Source organism: Ascaphus truei, chromosome 1, assembly GCF_040206685.1.
Source record: "Ascaphus truei isolate aAscTru1 chromosome 1, aAscTru1.hap1, whole genome shotgun sequence".
NCBI lineage: Eukaryota > Metazoa > Chordata > Amphibia > Anura > Ascaphidae > Ascaphus > Ascaphus truei.
In genome coordinates this window covers 226,595,729-226,612,282 of record NC_134483.1, presented here as the reverse complement: position 1 = coordinate 226,612,282, position 16,554 = coordinate 226,595,729, and the positions used below count along the sequence as shown (strand labels likewise).

General features: G+C 39.5%; 1 protein-coding gene across 2 annotated transcripts in view; it reads left to right on the top strand.

Moving 5' to 3' along the window:
- Positions 1 to 16,554, top strand: part of CAMK4 (calcium/calmodulin dependent protein kinase IV) — a 564,785-nt gene that overhangs the window by 342,108 nt on the left and 206,123 nt on the right. For both annotated transcript variants that reach the window (XM_075601861.1, XM_075601870.1), the window contains exon 3: positions 15,056 to 15,118. In XM_075601861.1, coding sequence (XP_075457976.1) covers positions 15,056 to 15,118 — 63 coding nt within the window. The remainder of the gene's footprint in view (positions 1 to 15,055; positions 15,119 to 16,554) is intronic.

Genomic DNA, 16,554 nt, shown 5'->3' with positions numbered 1-16,554 from the left:
CGAGTTGGAAAGCTCACTATCCCAATGTCCAAAAGGTCCAGAGAAAGCCTAGAACTTCCATCAATGGCACACTCCCTTAGACTATGGGCCTCTGTGAAACATAGACACCACTTGACATCTACCAAATCCCTGATGACTCCCATATTCAAGAATCCACTCTTTAGCCCCGAACTGTATGAGAGGAGCTTCCCACTGTGGAGGGAGGCAGGGCTCCTTAGACTAAGAGACTTGGGCCCCGATTTGAAAATCATACAGTTCGCAGACTTGCAAAAGGAAAGAAACTGCCAAATAAACATGTATTCAGGTACTTGCAACTCAAAGCCTTCTATCAGAATCCAGGTCCAAGGAACCCTCTCATGAAATTTGAAACCCAATGCCTAAAAGATAAGGGAAATTCAGGGCTCATCTCCCATATATATGGAGCGGTGGTCAGCGACCCCCTCCTTGCCCATAAAAAATTTAAATATATGACACAATGGGAAAATGACCTAGGGGAAGAGTTGGTTGGGTGTCCCTTGGGGACACCTATTCTCTTAGCAATAGCTAAGTGCTCGATCTCCACGGTAATCATAGAAAATGCATACAAAGTACTGATGAGGTGGTACCTAACATCCCTGAGGTTATCTAGGTTCATCCTGGGTTATCCCCCAGAATGCCCCAAGGGATGTGGAGGCCAGGCCTCGTTCATCCACCTGTGGTGGGCATGCCCGAGGGTTTCTGCTCTTTGGTATAAGGTGAGAGTATGGATTCAGGGAATACTGCAAGTAGACCTGGACCTAGATCCCTGGCTCTTTCTACTAAATTGACCGTCTGACTCTCTATCTATACAGGAGAATAGGCTTGTGACTCACATCTCCACGGTGACCGGGTGTGAACTAGCCGTGGTATGGAAGCAGACAGGAGTCCCTCCCTTAACTAAAATAAAAAGTAGATTGGGTTTCATATGCCACATGGGAAAGAAGCTCCTGAGCTTGACAAATGACTCCTGCGGTGAATTCCTCAAGGTCTGGGAACCCTGAATCCACTCAGCAGGCATACAGGGTTTAGATACTAGGTCAATATTGGTATAATTTCTCTAAAGGGCAAATCCATAAAGTGCCTGATATGGATTGAGAGGCGTGAGGTAACCCCTAGTCTAGTTCACGGGAACATGCCCCAGTAGGAGATGATAAAAGCAGGGCCACCATGTACTGCTCCATCACACGGTGTTAAGAGACAATCTTGACTCAGTGAGAGAGGCTTATATATCTAGGATGCTAGGGGAAAGGAAATATATGTAATATATACAAATTATTTTTTGTTGTGTGTGTAATATGAATGAACTCCCCCACCCCTCCCCCATCCTTCCTCACTTATGATTTTTGTAAGCCCCCCTGCCCCCTTATCTCATTTATCTTTCTGTATCCCCCCGAACAATTTCAATAAAAAATATATGAATATTGTTAACGTTGATAGTAAATTGATGCACTGTCGTTGGTAATTTCAATTGAGATACTGTAAAATTAATCTGAGCAGGTAACGCAAAGATCAACTTTTCTGGCAGGTGAAGGTCATTCCTTTTACAAAATCATTGGAGTTATGTATCAAAGTCTCCTGGCTGCAAAACCGAGGCCAAAATGGAGAGAAAAAACTGCATTACTGTATGTTTATATTACTGTATGTGCTAGCTTTGTCCCAATTTTGCATCTGGGAGACCTTGATACTCCCTTATACTCTTGTAAATATAAAAGAACAATTCATTTCTGTATTCCTCTGGTAGGTGACACCAATGCATATCTCAGTTATTCTTTAATTCAGTGATGTCATCTTCTAATATACCTATGCACCATGTCAATGTTATGCTTTAATGCAGGGCTTTCCAACTCTAGTCCTCAAGAGCTACCAACAGGTCTGTTTTTCCAGATATCGCTGCTTCAGCACAGGTGGCTCAAACAGTGACTCAGATGAAGACTGACAGCCACCAGTGCTGAAGCAGGGATATCCTGAAAATGTGAACTGTTGGATTAGAGTTGAATTGCCCTTCTGTAGAGTGCCTCGGTTATGTGCTTATTTTACTTCGATTTTTTTTTAAATTGTTTCTGTTTTTTCCATAATAAATAATGGACCCGATGATTAGTGCTACCCGATGATTCAACGTGTAACATGATTTCTAAAAATAAATGTAAAATAAATACAACTACAATGATAAATGCATACGATAGTTTAACTGTTTAACTACAATTATTAGTTTAACTACTTATTAAAGATTTAGGGAAATAAAAATAATATCTACAGGTTTTTTAAAAATAACTGTACTTTTTATTTTGTATCCAGTGCTGTAATTTGTTCAATATGAATATGAGCATAATTTAGCAGAAAATTTGGATTAAGTATTGGGTACTTTACCAAACCAAAATATGTCTAATGCTGCTCTATAGTGATTGCATTTTTGTTTAAAAAATATAAATATCATAGATCTTAAAGGTGTAACTGCTAGATCCATAAGACATTGGTCGACCCTCCGGGCCGACCAATAGTCTCCAGTATTGGATCTTTGGGAGATGGGCTCTCGCGTTATGTTAACTGCTATTTGCGGCCGTATGTGAGAAATCTACCCTCGTTCATATGGGACTCTGGAGATCTACTTGCACAATTACAAAATATCCAATGGAGGAAACAATTAATTTGGGTTACCCTTGACGTGACTTCTCTTTATTCAGTCATTCATCACGATTTGGGGTTGGCAGCTGTCCGCCACTATATAGAGGGCCCAGATAGTTCACTTTTGCACACTTTTATTATTGATGCACTTTTCTTTTTACTCACGCACAATTATTTTTTGTTTGATCACAAATTTTATTTACAGCAATGGGGACAAGTTTTGCCCCCTCTTACGCAAATTTATTTATGGGTTGGTGAGAGTCTGAATTCATTTTTGGGAGCACCAATCACTTCAGGCACAATATTATTTTTTATAAAAAGTTTATAGATGATTTAATTATTATTTGGGATGGAGACAGAGACACATTATCTTTTATTGATTATATTAATGATAATACTTATAATTTATTGTTCACTGAAAAGTTTTATTTTCATCACATACACTATCTGGACGTTTTACTGATATAGGGAAGAATATCCAAACAGATGTTTTCCGTAAACCGAATTCTAGGAATACATTCCTAAGAGCGGACAGTTGTCACCCCAAATCTGTAATCAAGGGTATCCCCAAGGGACAATATTTAAGATTGAGGAGGAACTGCTCCACTCCACAAGATTTTATACATCAATCTGAGGAGCTAACTGGGCGCTTCCGAGAGAGGGGTTACAAAGAGGAAGATCTTCAGGAAGCACTGGATGAGGTTTGCAAAATAGATCAACATACCTTAATTCCTCATCCATATACTAAAACAAGAATGAAAAGAAAGAAACTTAAAGACAATAAGGGAGATCACACCGCAAATGAAGTGCCTTTATTCATTTCACAATTCAATAGGTGTAGTAACCAAGTTAAAGCTATAATATTTAAACATTGGGACCTACTCAGAATGGATCACAATTTGAGTAAATTCGTAGTTTCAAGGCCCAAATTTAATTATAGATATGCGAAAAATATTGCTTCATTCATAGCATCTAGTGTAGTGAGCACTCCAATTGAGAAAACAACCACTTTTTTTTTACAAAAGGCTCATATAGGTGTGGTGTCTGTAAGGCCTGTTCCTTTATGAAGCCCTCCACATGTTTCTTTTCACACATCCCTCACAAAAAAAGTAATTATTAATAATTTTATTAACTGCAACAGTGAATATGTTATTTATTTACTATCGTGTGGATGTGGGAAAAGATACTTCGGGAGAATGACGAGGAGTTAAAAAAAAAGCATAATGGAGCATTTGAGACTTATCAAGTGGAATGACTTGTCACAACCAGGCTCAAAGCATTTTTCTGAATGTAAACATGGTGGCGTAAAAAACTTTTCATTTATGGGTATTAAATTGTTTCTATGAATGAGAGGGGTGACAATAAAATCAATCTACTGGACCGAAGAGAATCCTTTTGGATCTTCACTTTAAGAGCTTGTGTCCCAGAAGGTATTAATGTAGATTGGAATTTAAGCCATTTCTTGGTTTGATTATCATTCTAAGATTATTTAAATCATAGATTTAAAATTGTTTAGGGGTTCTGTAACTAAGATGATATTTGATACATGTTGTATTCATTCTAAACACTGATGTGTTTTGGGAACTCTAGCCAATGAAAACAAATAGTAGCCATTAATGATTATACTGATTCTCAAAACACGTGTTTCAAGATATTTAACAATGAAAATATATATTGGTTACTAATGATTTCATTGGATTTCCAAAAAAGATTGGTGTCTTCTTGCTTCCCTTTTGATCTGGATGTAGAAAAAGAAGGAGATAACAGCGCACTGCCAGGGAGTCAGGTGGTATAAAATGAAATTCTATTTATTCAGCACAGGTACAAAAAGAAGCATCACCCCTGGAGGTGGAACAAGTCCTTGGAGGACGTGTTCCACCTCCAGGGGCGATGCTTCTTTTTGTACCTGTGCTGAATAAATAGAATTTTATTTTATACCACCTGACTCCCTGGCAGTGCGCTGTTATCTCCTTCTTTTTCTACTTCTGGATCACTGCTCGTACGGCTGGCACGACACCATGGACTTCCCCCGACTGTAGGAGTGGGTAAGATTTTTTGCAATTTAACTGTTTATTTATGATCATATATGGATGAGTACCATTACCTGTTATTTTCCTCCAATGAGGCTACATCAAGGTGACATCATGCATTTTTGATTGTTCCCTCCAGGAGAAGTGAGGATGTTATTGAATTGGTCACTCACAGGTCATACTTAAGTTGATACCCACTCTGTAATACAGTTGTATATAGGAGCCTCGTTTAAAGGATTAATTGAATGACAAGCTTCGCCTTCATTGGAGCACCCATTCCCCACATCCCCTTTTGATCACTGTATTGGTAGGAGAGGATGCGTCACATATATTTTTTATTAACCTGGAGACCAGTTGTGCTGACGCATGGGACGTGTGACATCAGAGGGCGCGAAAATACGGCTGTGCTTCAGAGTTTAAAAGTGCTCAGGGAATATGACATCTATGCTCCTTGATAAAGTACTTACCGTATAAAACTCGTAGGAGAACTGCGTAACTCCTATTTTTGAACCATGTTCTAATAAAGTAATTTTTTTCTGGACCCTTTCTCCTGGTTGTGCATTGCTTTCCCCAATTTTTTGCTACTAGATCCAAGAAGAAATATCCCTAAAGCAACTTCATTCTATATATAGAATTTTTTTATCTAGCTTTAGACAACTTTTAATTTCAATTTAAGTTCTCCTTAAAATACATCTTACTTTAAAAAAAAACAAATTATAATAATTAAAATAGCTATATTTAAAATTAAAGTCTAGAGCAGCCTAAATTGTTGTAATTGTGAATTGTATGTAGTCTTATTATTACACTGACTTAAACTACAGTATATTGGAATTGGAACTTCTTTTGATCTCCTCAAATCACTAATATACATTAATCACTAATACAACATTAGACAAAGAAGCCCCAAAGCTACATCCAATATGGCAAATTATTTTGTTAATTACCATCTGTTTTTGTTTATTTTTCTCATTTAGTGCAATCCTTTGGCCAAAACATGTCAAGCCTGCAACCACGTCGCGCTAAACCCTCTCCCATATGTATATCTATATGTTAATATAATGGGTTTGGGTTTTGAGCTTGCTAGGACTGTCTAAATCACTAAGATAAGTATAGTTAAATCCCAATAAAATAGAATGCTATCTCAATATTAAAGTAGTTATGCTGTAGTTTATTATTTAAGAAATTAGAATGTGCTTCTATTTTACCTGATGACTCTAAAGATGTGTCTACTATACTGTATAAGAGCCTAATTGTGTCCAAAACCAAACACATGTATTAAAGTAAATGTAGTAAAAATGTATCTAATATCAGACATTTATGTGATCAAACATGTGCTATTCAAAGAACTGGTGAACTAAAATGTAACAACTAGTTAAACGGGTATCCACAAAGCTAATTATATGCAAGAACAACGTCCGCTAGCGCCCTCATTAGAAAATGGAGTCAGCAAACTTACACCAGGATGAGACACCCCGGGGAAAGCTGCCAGCTAAAGCTGGCTCGCTTCAGCTACATTCTAAGGAAAATGACAGGTATATATAGCAATGCAATATACTGTATACTTTGCATCTGCCTTAAAAAAAAAAAAAAAAAATATAAATAAGTTTTATCAACTTCTTAGAAGCCATACTGGCAGGTATTGTACATGCCTTCATGGTTACTAAGGCAGCCAAAGGGTAATACAAACACCCTAACTACCTTGCTACCCATTGTACGGCATAGAGGTACAACTGCTATGACAAGGAAGGGGTTACCATCCTTAATTAATAACCCCTGTGGGCATAACCTCCCTCTCTGGGACACAGCTCCCACAACAAATCCCCTACTCCCAAATGTGGCTAATGGCCAATATAAACACAAAAACAATTACACATATTGTACAATCCAATTTAAAAAAAAAGGACTATTACACATTGTATACACACACACGCACACACACACTTAAAAAAAATATTTCAAAGGTTCAAAAGTATCCATTGAGTAGTCAGTGGGGCTACAATGTCACTCAATGGGTACCTGATTTTTTTTTAGATTTGCCCCATTCTAGTAGATGGCCACTATCTCCAGGGCTATGGCCCCCCGAACCAATCCCCCCAAAGGGCCCAATGCCTAACCATGAAAAAATTATTTCCCACTCAAAATCACCAAAAACCATAAACAAATCCCAAAACCACAAAAATGTAAAACAATCCACAGGCCTTATGGCCAACAGAAACAAACAAATCAGAGAGAAATAAAAAATCTAAATCCATCCTGGCCCAATGGACTACTTGTAATTCGAGGCCATCCGGGGCTTGGCATTGAGAGATCCTCATCTTGACAGACTCCATCAACCGTCTGTTGATTGAAGAATCTTCCTCTGTATTTCTTCTTTAATTTTCTTTACTCCATCTGTTCCTCTAGACTAGGGGTGCGCAAAATGGGGGGGGTGCTAAATTTTTTGTTGGGGGGGGGGGGACAGTGCTTACAGAAGCCCAGCGCTCTACCCCAAAGCATTGAAATTAAATGCTGGGGAGCACGCGTGAGGCCTCAGTAAGTTCCCTTATGTGGTCTTTGGTGGCTTCTGGCGACACATCGCTATGGCAAAGCGGCGTCAAATTATGCCACAGGGGTCACATGATGTTGTGATGTCAGAAGACGCCAGAGAACAGGTAAGGAGGCGGGGGGGCGCAAGCAGAGGGGGAGAGCAGGCAGGGGGGCACAGATGGAAAAGTTTGCGCACCCCTGCTCTAGACGTCTTCTTTCTTCAGCATCCGAATGTGATCTCTGCTACAACTTTGGGTCTTCTGTGGGAGCCCTAACCTTTTATAGGGGATAAGGCTGTCACAGAAGACCTGTAATGGCATCACATGGAACAGCTACCAAACATATTGCTTGCAGTAACGTGCTTGCCGTCTGTTAGTTATGACATCACAGATTTTGCCAGCTTTGTTTACAAGATCTGTGATGTCATATGCAAACACATGTGAAAACAAGCAATCTGATTGATTGCTGTAACATGTGATGCCAGGACAGGTCTTCTGCAACAGCCTTGGCCTGCATAAAAGGCCACAGCTTTCACAGAAGACAGGAAGTTGTAGCAGAGGCCACATCCGGTCACTTAAAGACGATAGCCTGTGGAATTAATTTTTACGGTTTGGCATCAGCCTTTTTGCGGGGGATAGGTTTCATGGGGCCCATTGACCTGAGGATGGTGGCCATCTACTAGGATGGGGTAAGTCCAATATTTTTTTCAGTTACCCATGAGTTCTCCTTGAGAGACCCTAGATAGCCCCACTAGCACTCAATCGATTCTTTTTAACCTTTAAAAAAAATGATTGATACGTATTTATGTATGTATAGTATGTGTGTGTATATATATATATATATATATATCTATATATTAGAAAAGAAAAAAGAGAGAGAGCGCACGCCCCATAGCATAATACAGTACATTTATTGGGAAAGGGGAGGGTGGGGGGTAGAAAATCCACTCACAAGGGTAGGTTAAAATCAAGCATTGTGTGAAATATATCACCGCCAACTCTGGTCACGCAGCCTCCAGACCCTGCAGTCCAAATCTCACTTGAAGCTGCTGGTAGATGTTCTCTGGTGCATGAGTAGAAAGGCTCCTTAAAATCAATGATGCAGTCTTTGAGCTTTAGGAAAATCTCCAATCTCTGCTGGCCGCAATGTGTATCAGCGCTCGATACGGCCGGTCATGCGCTTGCGTGATGACGCTGTTCCGTTCCCTAACGCGTTTCGTCACGTGCTGTGACTTTCTCAAGGGGTTGCTGGTGAATCCTGCCCTCACTAAGGATTTATAGCAGCTGGTTGCTAGGTAACTAGATCATGTCCTTCAATAGGTTCAGAGTTCAAATAGATAAGCCTATCATAGCAGGCTATTGTCTTAGATGAACGAGCATGCTGTCATAAAGTGAAGGCATAATATAAACAGAAACTATATTGGGTTAGAATATATAAAGGGAGGAGAATAGGAATAACCAAGGGACAAACATTCCTAAAGTCAAATAATTCATCACATGATAGTAAATCAAAACACAAAAAATTAATGAAGCTACAAAAATAGATGAAATTAAATGAATAATAAATTAAATATTGTTAATAAAATACACATGTATTGAGCGTTATCTACCTAATAAGGGGGGCATTTAAATAGGCAAACCATACCCCCATTCTACTTATGCTCAAATTTATTATACAGTTAACAGTCATTTGTGCCGTTGTTTCCCCCCTTTCCCCATATATATGCTATTGTGTGTAGCTGAACATTAGGCAGCAACTGTTAATATTTTGGATGTAAATTGTATATTTTTGCGCACTTAGTATTCTATAGTCTATATATATATAACAGTCCAGAAAACTAGGCATTCACATATGCGTAGATACAGGTAGTAATAGGGTGCAGTCCGTGCAGGTGTCAGCAAGGCAGCACATCTGATAGAGGAAATCTGGACAGGCACTCCAAGATCCAAAGGTGACATTTATTTCTCAATGTTTCAGCGCCAAACAGAGCCTTTATCAAGAGCACCAACAGTGATACAACAGTGAACATATTTATAACCTGAAATGACCCCTAGAAAACCCGCAAAAAACTCACTCACTGAACCCCTGGTGATGTCATCAGTTAAGTGGAAACCCAGTGTGGCCAGTGGGGGCCTGTAAGGATGTGTGCAGAGGTACGCAATGGAGACCGTTTTAAGGTGAAACTAAAATGAGGCTTTATTGTGCCTGTTCCTTTAACACGACAAAAACATTAAAAATAAACAAAATAAAGGCTTACTCTGCTTTACAGAATATCTAAACCTTTACTCCGTCCCCCTCTAAGAGGTGGGTAGCTAAGCTAGTTACCACCCCCATACATTTATACATATAGACAGTTCAAGAAGAAAATCACTTATCTGTTTGTTGTAGCTGTAGGGGAAGGCCTCTCTTCTATCCTTGGTCAGCACCCTTGTGGCCTATGGCAATGTCTGTGTCCAGGTATAGAGGTCTGGTCACCTTGTCTTGCTAACAGCATACAGTATTTCTGCAGCTCAAGACATCTGTTCCTCTGGTCAGCCCTGTGGGCTAAGGAAATCTTCTCAGAACAGGCTTTTTCGAACACAGTCTTAATCAGCCAGGTGGAGTCTGGTTGATTGCTTGTGCAATTAACCAGCCCACTGCGGGATTTAGAGACCGTTTTTCTCAACAGTGATAGTCCCTATTACATACCTCCCCTGTTTGTGGGAAGCTTGGGCTTACCACAGCCAAAGCCCATCCTTCCACTGTCACTCGAGATACTTTGCTTAGTTGGATACCTCAACATCAGCCAGTATGTATTCCCCCCCCCCCCCCCCCGGATACACTCTCCAGACTCTGCTGCCTATTATACCAATGATCATTCTGTTACTTTTTTGCTACTTTTGCGATCTGTAATGGCTACTTGTTACATTTGTATTTGTGTTGGCATTAGTTACTGGATTGTGTTATCGGTCATACCATCCTATTCTAGGTGTATGTATCCTCTCAGGTTCACTCCCCCTCCCCGGTTTCCTACTGGCCACACTGGGTTTCCACCTGACTCATGACGTCACCAGTGGTTCAGTGAGTAAGTTTTTCGCGGGTTTTCTAGGGGCCACTTCAAGTTATAAATATGTTCACTGTTGTATCACTGTTGGTGTTCTTGATAAAGGCTTGATAAAGAATCACAACCAAAGTGTGGATTACGGCCACTCACAAGATTAAAATAGAAAATGCGCATTGGACATGTGAATAGGAGATCAACCGATATCACCATGAATCCATTGTAGACACCAGAACAGCATGTCACCTCCTATGTAGCATAGACACGCTTCTGCCACTTATACCAGGCGTTTATCTCATATCCTGTCCCTGCGGTCCACAGTATGTGAGCAGAACAATCTGTGCAGTTAGAACAAGGTTTTAGGAGCATAATAATAAATACTCATCTTCTATGAGTATCATAGGTTTGGAATATATTCCTGTGTCACGTTTGGGCGGTGCTAGATTCAGGAGGCTTTGTCTCCGTTAGACCTTCTGGATCTATACACTGGATACCTTGTCTCACAAGGGATTCAATGAGAATATCGATACAGTACCAGCACATTGATCAAGCGCTGTTCCTCCTAGAGTTATCTCTCTTTCTTTCTTGTTGTCCAAATTATCCATTTTATAGAGATATCTAGATATGAATGTTTTAAAACATTTTTTATATTGTATTTATATTGTATTTAAATTATATGCATTTTGATCAGTATATATGTATTGGCTTATGCATCTACTATAGTGTTTTTTTTGTACTATGTATGAGATGTTTATTTGACTAAATATTGAATGTTCATTGTTGCATTTTTGTAGACCTATTATTGAATTTGTTGCAATTTTGTATTGTATTTTAGTTGTTATACTATGTATTTGTTTTATAGCATGAAATGAATTTTTGTTTTTAGCTATTTACTGTATAGTCTTACAATTTTATTTCTGAATATGTCACATTTATTAGCAATTTATCACAAGGTTCTCTTGTAGTTATTGCATAATGTATTGTTCATTGTTTTGTGTTCTTTGTTTATTGTTGTTTGGTTGTTTGTTTATCCTTGTATAAAAACACGAGTGAACAAGCGTCTTAAGGCGGCAAGGTCGGAAGAAATCACGCCCCCTGCATCTGTGTGTGTGTATATATATATATTATAGATATAAAAAAAATAGGCCACCCAGCGGGAATAAGGGAAGAGTTACCCCCTTGTATGTCACAGCGGTTGTACCTCTATGCCATACAAGGCATAATAAGGTAGTTAGGGTGGTTGTGTTAACCCCTTGGCTACCTTAGTGACCATGAAGTTATGCATGACGCCTGCCTTCATTGCCACTATGGCATCAGGGGCGTTAATACATAGATCTTGGCCAAATTTGTTGTCCTAGTCCAAGCTATTCATTTTGGATTTCTATATAACTTTTTATATAGCTATTACCTTAAATAACCAGCAGTAAGTCATTAGTTAACTTTAATGGCCTACTGCGGATGTGCATTGAGGTTTTCCACATCTCGTTTGCATATCAATAACACTAAATGCTGTTAAAGTTAACGCCAGACCATCTTAGCAATAACATAGGTTAGTAAGGGAATAAACCCTTAAAGGGTGCTTCAAATTGATGTTGGCTGAAGACCGTTATCACAGTCTTCAAGGGATCAGTGGTTATTGATGATTCATGAGCAGTGTGAAGGTTCCCCCATTAAATGCATCAGTTCGTATAGACAGATATATATAATGTAAAGCTCAGGCACATAGAGTAAACCGCTGTGGGGAAACAGAGACCTCTAACCTGACCGGAGTGCTTGTCCCATCCGGCGGTTCCTTCTCTGGCGGGTCACGTGTTTCCAGCGGGTCCTTGAGCAGGGAGTGCAGAGACTCACGGGGCTGTCTCAGCCTGTGCCTGTTGAGCTGTTCGTTCGGGGGAGAAAGAAACCTCACCGCTGTTCTCTTTGGCGTGCATCCGTCCCAGCAATGGAAAACCAGGTAAGTGAAGAGGAGGGGGGAGGTGTTGGAGCACTGCAGTAAAAAATACCGCCAGCCTGGTATTTTTTACTGCAGTGCTCCAACACCTCCCCCCTCCTCTTCATCTTAGCAATAAGACAGACCCTAAAGCAAATTTTGGAAACTTTGAAGATCCCTGTTTGCACTTAATAACTTTATTTCAAATAGTGCTTTTCTCTCAATGGGATTCACATTGCTTTACAATTACAGCACAATGTACGGTACGCAGCACATACTGAAGACATTTTTACAGACAGCGTCCCTGCTTAGATGAGCTTACAATCTCTGGCTTTGGTATGTTATATGTTCAGTTAGCACACATATTCCCAGATAGCTCAAACTCCTACATCCACCACATCATGAATATATATTTATGCCAAAATGAGTGCTACTGAGCGTGGCAAATGTATACAATAGAAGACAGGGGTGCCCAATGCTACATCATTTGATGTAGCATTGGGCACCCCTGTCTTCTGTTGTTGTATATGTTCAGTTAGCGCATCGTTAAGTAAATAATTGATTTCTGTGGATCTGGGCTTTAGTGCTGTGCTCAGCTAACAGAAATCACTGTGAACCTAAAGAGGCGGAGTTTACATCTCTTGTGGTGACTGCCCAGCGTGCACATCTCTCGTGGTGACTGCCCAGCGTGCACATCTCTCGTGGTGACTGCCCAGCGTGCACATCTCTTGTGGTGACTGCCCAGCGTGCACATCTCTTGTGGTGACTGCCCAGCGTGCACATCTCTCGTGGTGACTGCCCAGCGTGCACATCTCTCGTGGTGACTGCCCAGCGTGCACATCTCTCGTGGTGACTGCCCAGCGTGCACATCTCTCGTGGTAGTCCACCTTCTGCAGCTCCTGCTCTCAGCTCATAATACAATACAAGGAGCGCAAACAGAAGCTCACACCAATACTGTGATATAGCAAAATGAGTGCTCCTCAGTGCTGCCTATAAAAACGGTCTCTAGTACCGTGGGAAAAAGTGAAACAAAAAAATAAGGCGCAATTGACTATGAATAAAATGATTATTCATGGGCAGTGCTCAGAAGGTGAGATAAAGCACTCACAGCTGGTCAGTTGTGGTCTGACAACCAACCGCAGTAATGGATGATAATAAAACTGCAGGCCGAAGTTCTTCTCGAAAAATGAACATAAGAAGAACATACAGTAGCATAGCATAATTTAATGAACAATATCAGGACAGGGAGGGCAGGGAATAAACTCACATTCTCCCAGTCTGTTGGCGCAGTAAGTATGTTAAGAGTACACTTATACCACTCAGGATAGTCCCAATACCACATTGTGGATGCCAGAAAAGTTTTTCTCCAGTCCTCGTATCGGCAACAGCGATCACCTGTCGTTCCTGGTTGCCAGTATGGGCACCTCCGCGTCTGCACGCGCACACAGTACGGAGTCCCAATTGAGTCAGGCTGGCTGGTGTGGTATCCTTAGAGGGATAGTTCACATGTCTACAGTATACCTGTATATCAATAATATGTTATTAAAATTAAATAAAAGCTGCGTGATCGTCTGTTAGAGGCACACAGGGAGAGTGACTGATTCTGTCTACTCTCAAAAGACTGATGCTGCCCGGTAGGATTCACATAGCAGAAGTCCCATTCATAAGCAAGGACCCCCACTGTGTTAATCCTGATGGGCCATTAGTCTAGTTGCGGGGATTCGTGAGCACGCGGGTGTCAGGACCAGTCCTGTGGCGGATTCCGTGCCTACTATGCAATCAACCATGACGCTACATCTGTATATACAAAACAGTCATGTAAACGTACAGTATATAGTCCAGCTAACTGTCTACGTCTTATTCTTCTCCTACGACTAATATTTAGAGATATTAGTGATATTTACTGTATATGTCTTTGCCATTGATTATGTATAGCAGGGATTACTTTTGATGAATTATTGATAATTTGGGGAGTACTGGAGTGGATCTACATATTAAAACATTTGTACACTGATCCGGGATCAATGCATCTACTGACACTGTGCAAATTTGTCAACAATGCCAAACAACTATAAAAAACATAGCTTTATTTCCCAGTGGTACTGTTAATCATAACACTGGTTAGTTAATCTACTGCAACATGAATTTGATTTAGGCTCCTATTATTGTAGCTCATTTTCATTTCTTTTAACATAACTGGAGTAAAAATTCAAATCAAACTTTTAATAATAGTAAAGCTGGATTAATATCACATTATTTTCACCTTATGTTCTTTGGTGAAGAGTTTGTAACATGAATTAACTTAGGTTACCGTCACAGTAAGGGGTAAATTCCCAATTGTCTTTAATTGGGATTTTCATCCAATTACGTCTTAGGCTGCGCTTATAGCGCTGTTATTTGATTTTTTTCAGCAACGGTCTCCCCTTGTGGCCAATCAGAGAGCTTCTCCGTCCCTCTGCCTTCCCCCTTTCTGACGTCACTGGCCTTGTAGCCAGCGACGTCGCCTTAACTTTAAATGCAACTATCGCAATGGCGACGGGTGACGTCGTCGGTCGCGGCAGTATAAGCGCAGCCTTAAACTGCTGCATCACATTATATAGAATAAAGCACTAAGTAGGTTAACGATGCTTAGTGAATCTGCTACTTGACTGTAATACAACTCTACTTTATTTTGTACCAAATATAAACCATTCACACAAAATGTTTTACTTAAAGTTTTTCTTTACTACTTTTATAGCATATGCAAATTTATTGAAATGTACTGAAAAATCCTATTTATTTTGAACTATGTCACCGGGAATTAGTGGTGTTTTTGTATTTGTGTGGAAGTAATTTTTCTGTGACTGCATTCTACTAAAAATATTTTTTTCTTGTATTCATTTTGACCAGGTAGACAAGAAAATTATACGTACTGAAATCGGTGTCCTACTCCGTCTTTCACATCCAAATATTGTAAGTGGCGCTTTCTACCACAATGTTCATGTAAATCATACAACTTTATTACATCTGAGATGTTTTACTATGCCCTAATTAATTGCTGTAGGTAACAAGGCATTGAAACAATTTAAACCGATGACTGTACAGTATGAGCCTTCAATGTTCTCTCTGGTATGATATGTTGATGTATATGTTGGTATATATTGCAATTCATTGATTTCTTAGGGAACTCTGTGATATTTTGACTTATACTGGGGAAACAATGTCATGTTCAACATCCTACAAACCTATTTGTACAATGGTACTCATCTGCTTATTATTTTTTAAGGGATAGAAAAATATGACTGTTTTTTTTCCCCTAGGGTGGAATAGTTTAGATTCAATTAACTAAATTCACTAAAAGTCGCCAAAACAATACCCATGCTCCATTCTGAATAAGTTAGCTAAATGCATCCAGTGTGAAGTGAGGCTGATAAGAATATGCAATTAAAGAATAAACCGAGGGCCTTCTCAGAAGCAAGTTTAACTGATATACTTGTTTTTCAGAATTGCTTCATTTAAATTTGGCGTTATTAAAAAATGGGATTGCAGCAAGGTTTTTTAGAATTACCACCATATTCACTAAGAAATATTTATTTATCAATCAGTAGCAATATTCATCTCATTTTGCACACTGAAAAAAAAAAGTGTTAACTTAGTGTTAAACAGTGCTTGCCATGCAAATAAGCAAGGATCAGTGTTAACCAGCGCTATTAATGCAATTGTGTGGAAGGAGAAGATATCACACTGTCCAACTATAGGGTTATGTAATAGGATTTCTTATAAAACTATATGGCAGAAAATTATTTAACCTTTTGTGGTTACAAATACAAAAGCCTGAGGTTACAAATGCAATGCAAATAATGCCCCCATGCACCAAAGGAGTTAACATACAACACAAGAACCCTACAAAAAGCATAACATACATGCATCCCCTTTGAAGCCCATTGATTGACCATTTGGGCTTCTAAGGGGTTAATATATTATGTTCTACATTGTTAATATTATGTATCTTTATCATCTATTCCAGGATGGATTAGATTATTTTGCCTCTGTATACAATGGCCATAATAGGAGTAACACCTGTCTGGACTAGTCGATCAGAATAGTTTTTGACTTTAGTCCAATATTGCCATGTAATTTGCCATTAAGTCCTCACTGAGTACTAATTTGCAGATGCTTGGTAACAAAAAAACATAGCCGTATCGCCATGGAAAAAAGTCTGTTATCACTGCTTTACCGCTGGCAATTTGGCTTTAGTGAATAGGTTGATAAAGAAAATAAGCGTTTAAGCCAATTTTTTTTATTTATCTACCATTGTGTGATTAAGTTTTAAGGAGCAATTTAACTCCACTTCACTTCACACAGGGGCCTTCAACACCATTTGATATTTTGGATAAAAAATTCCACTC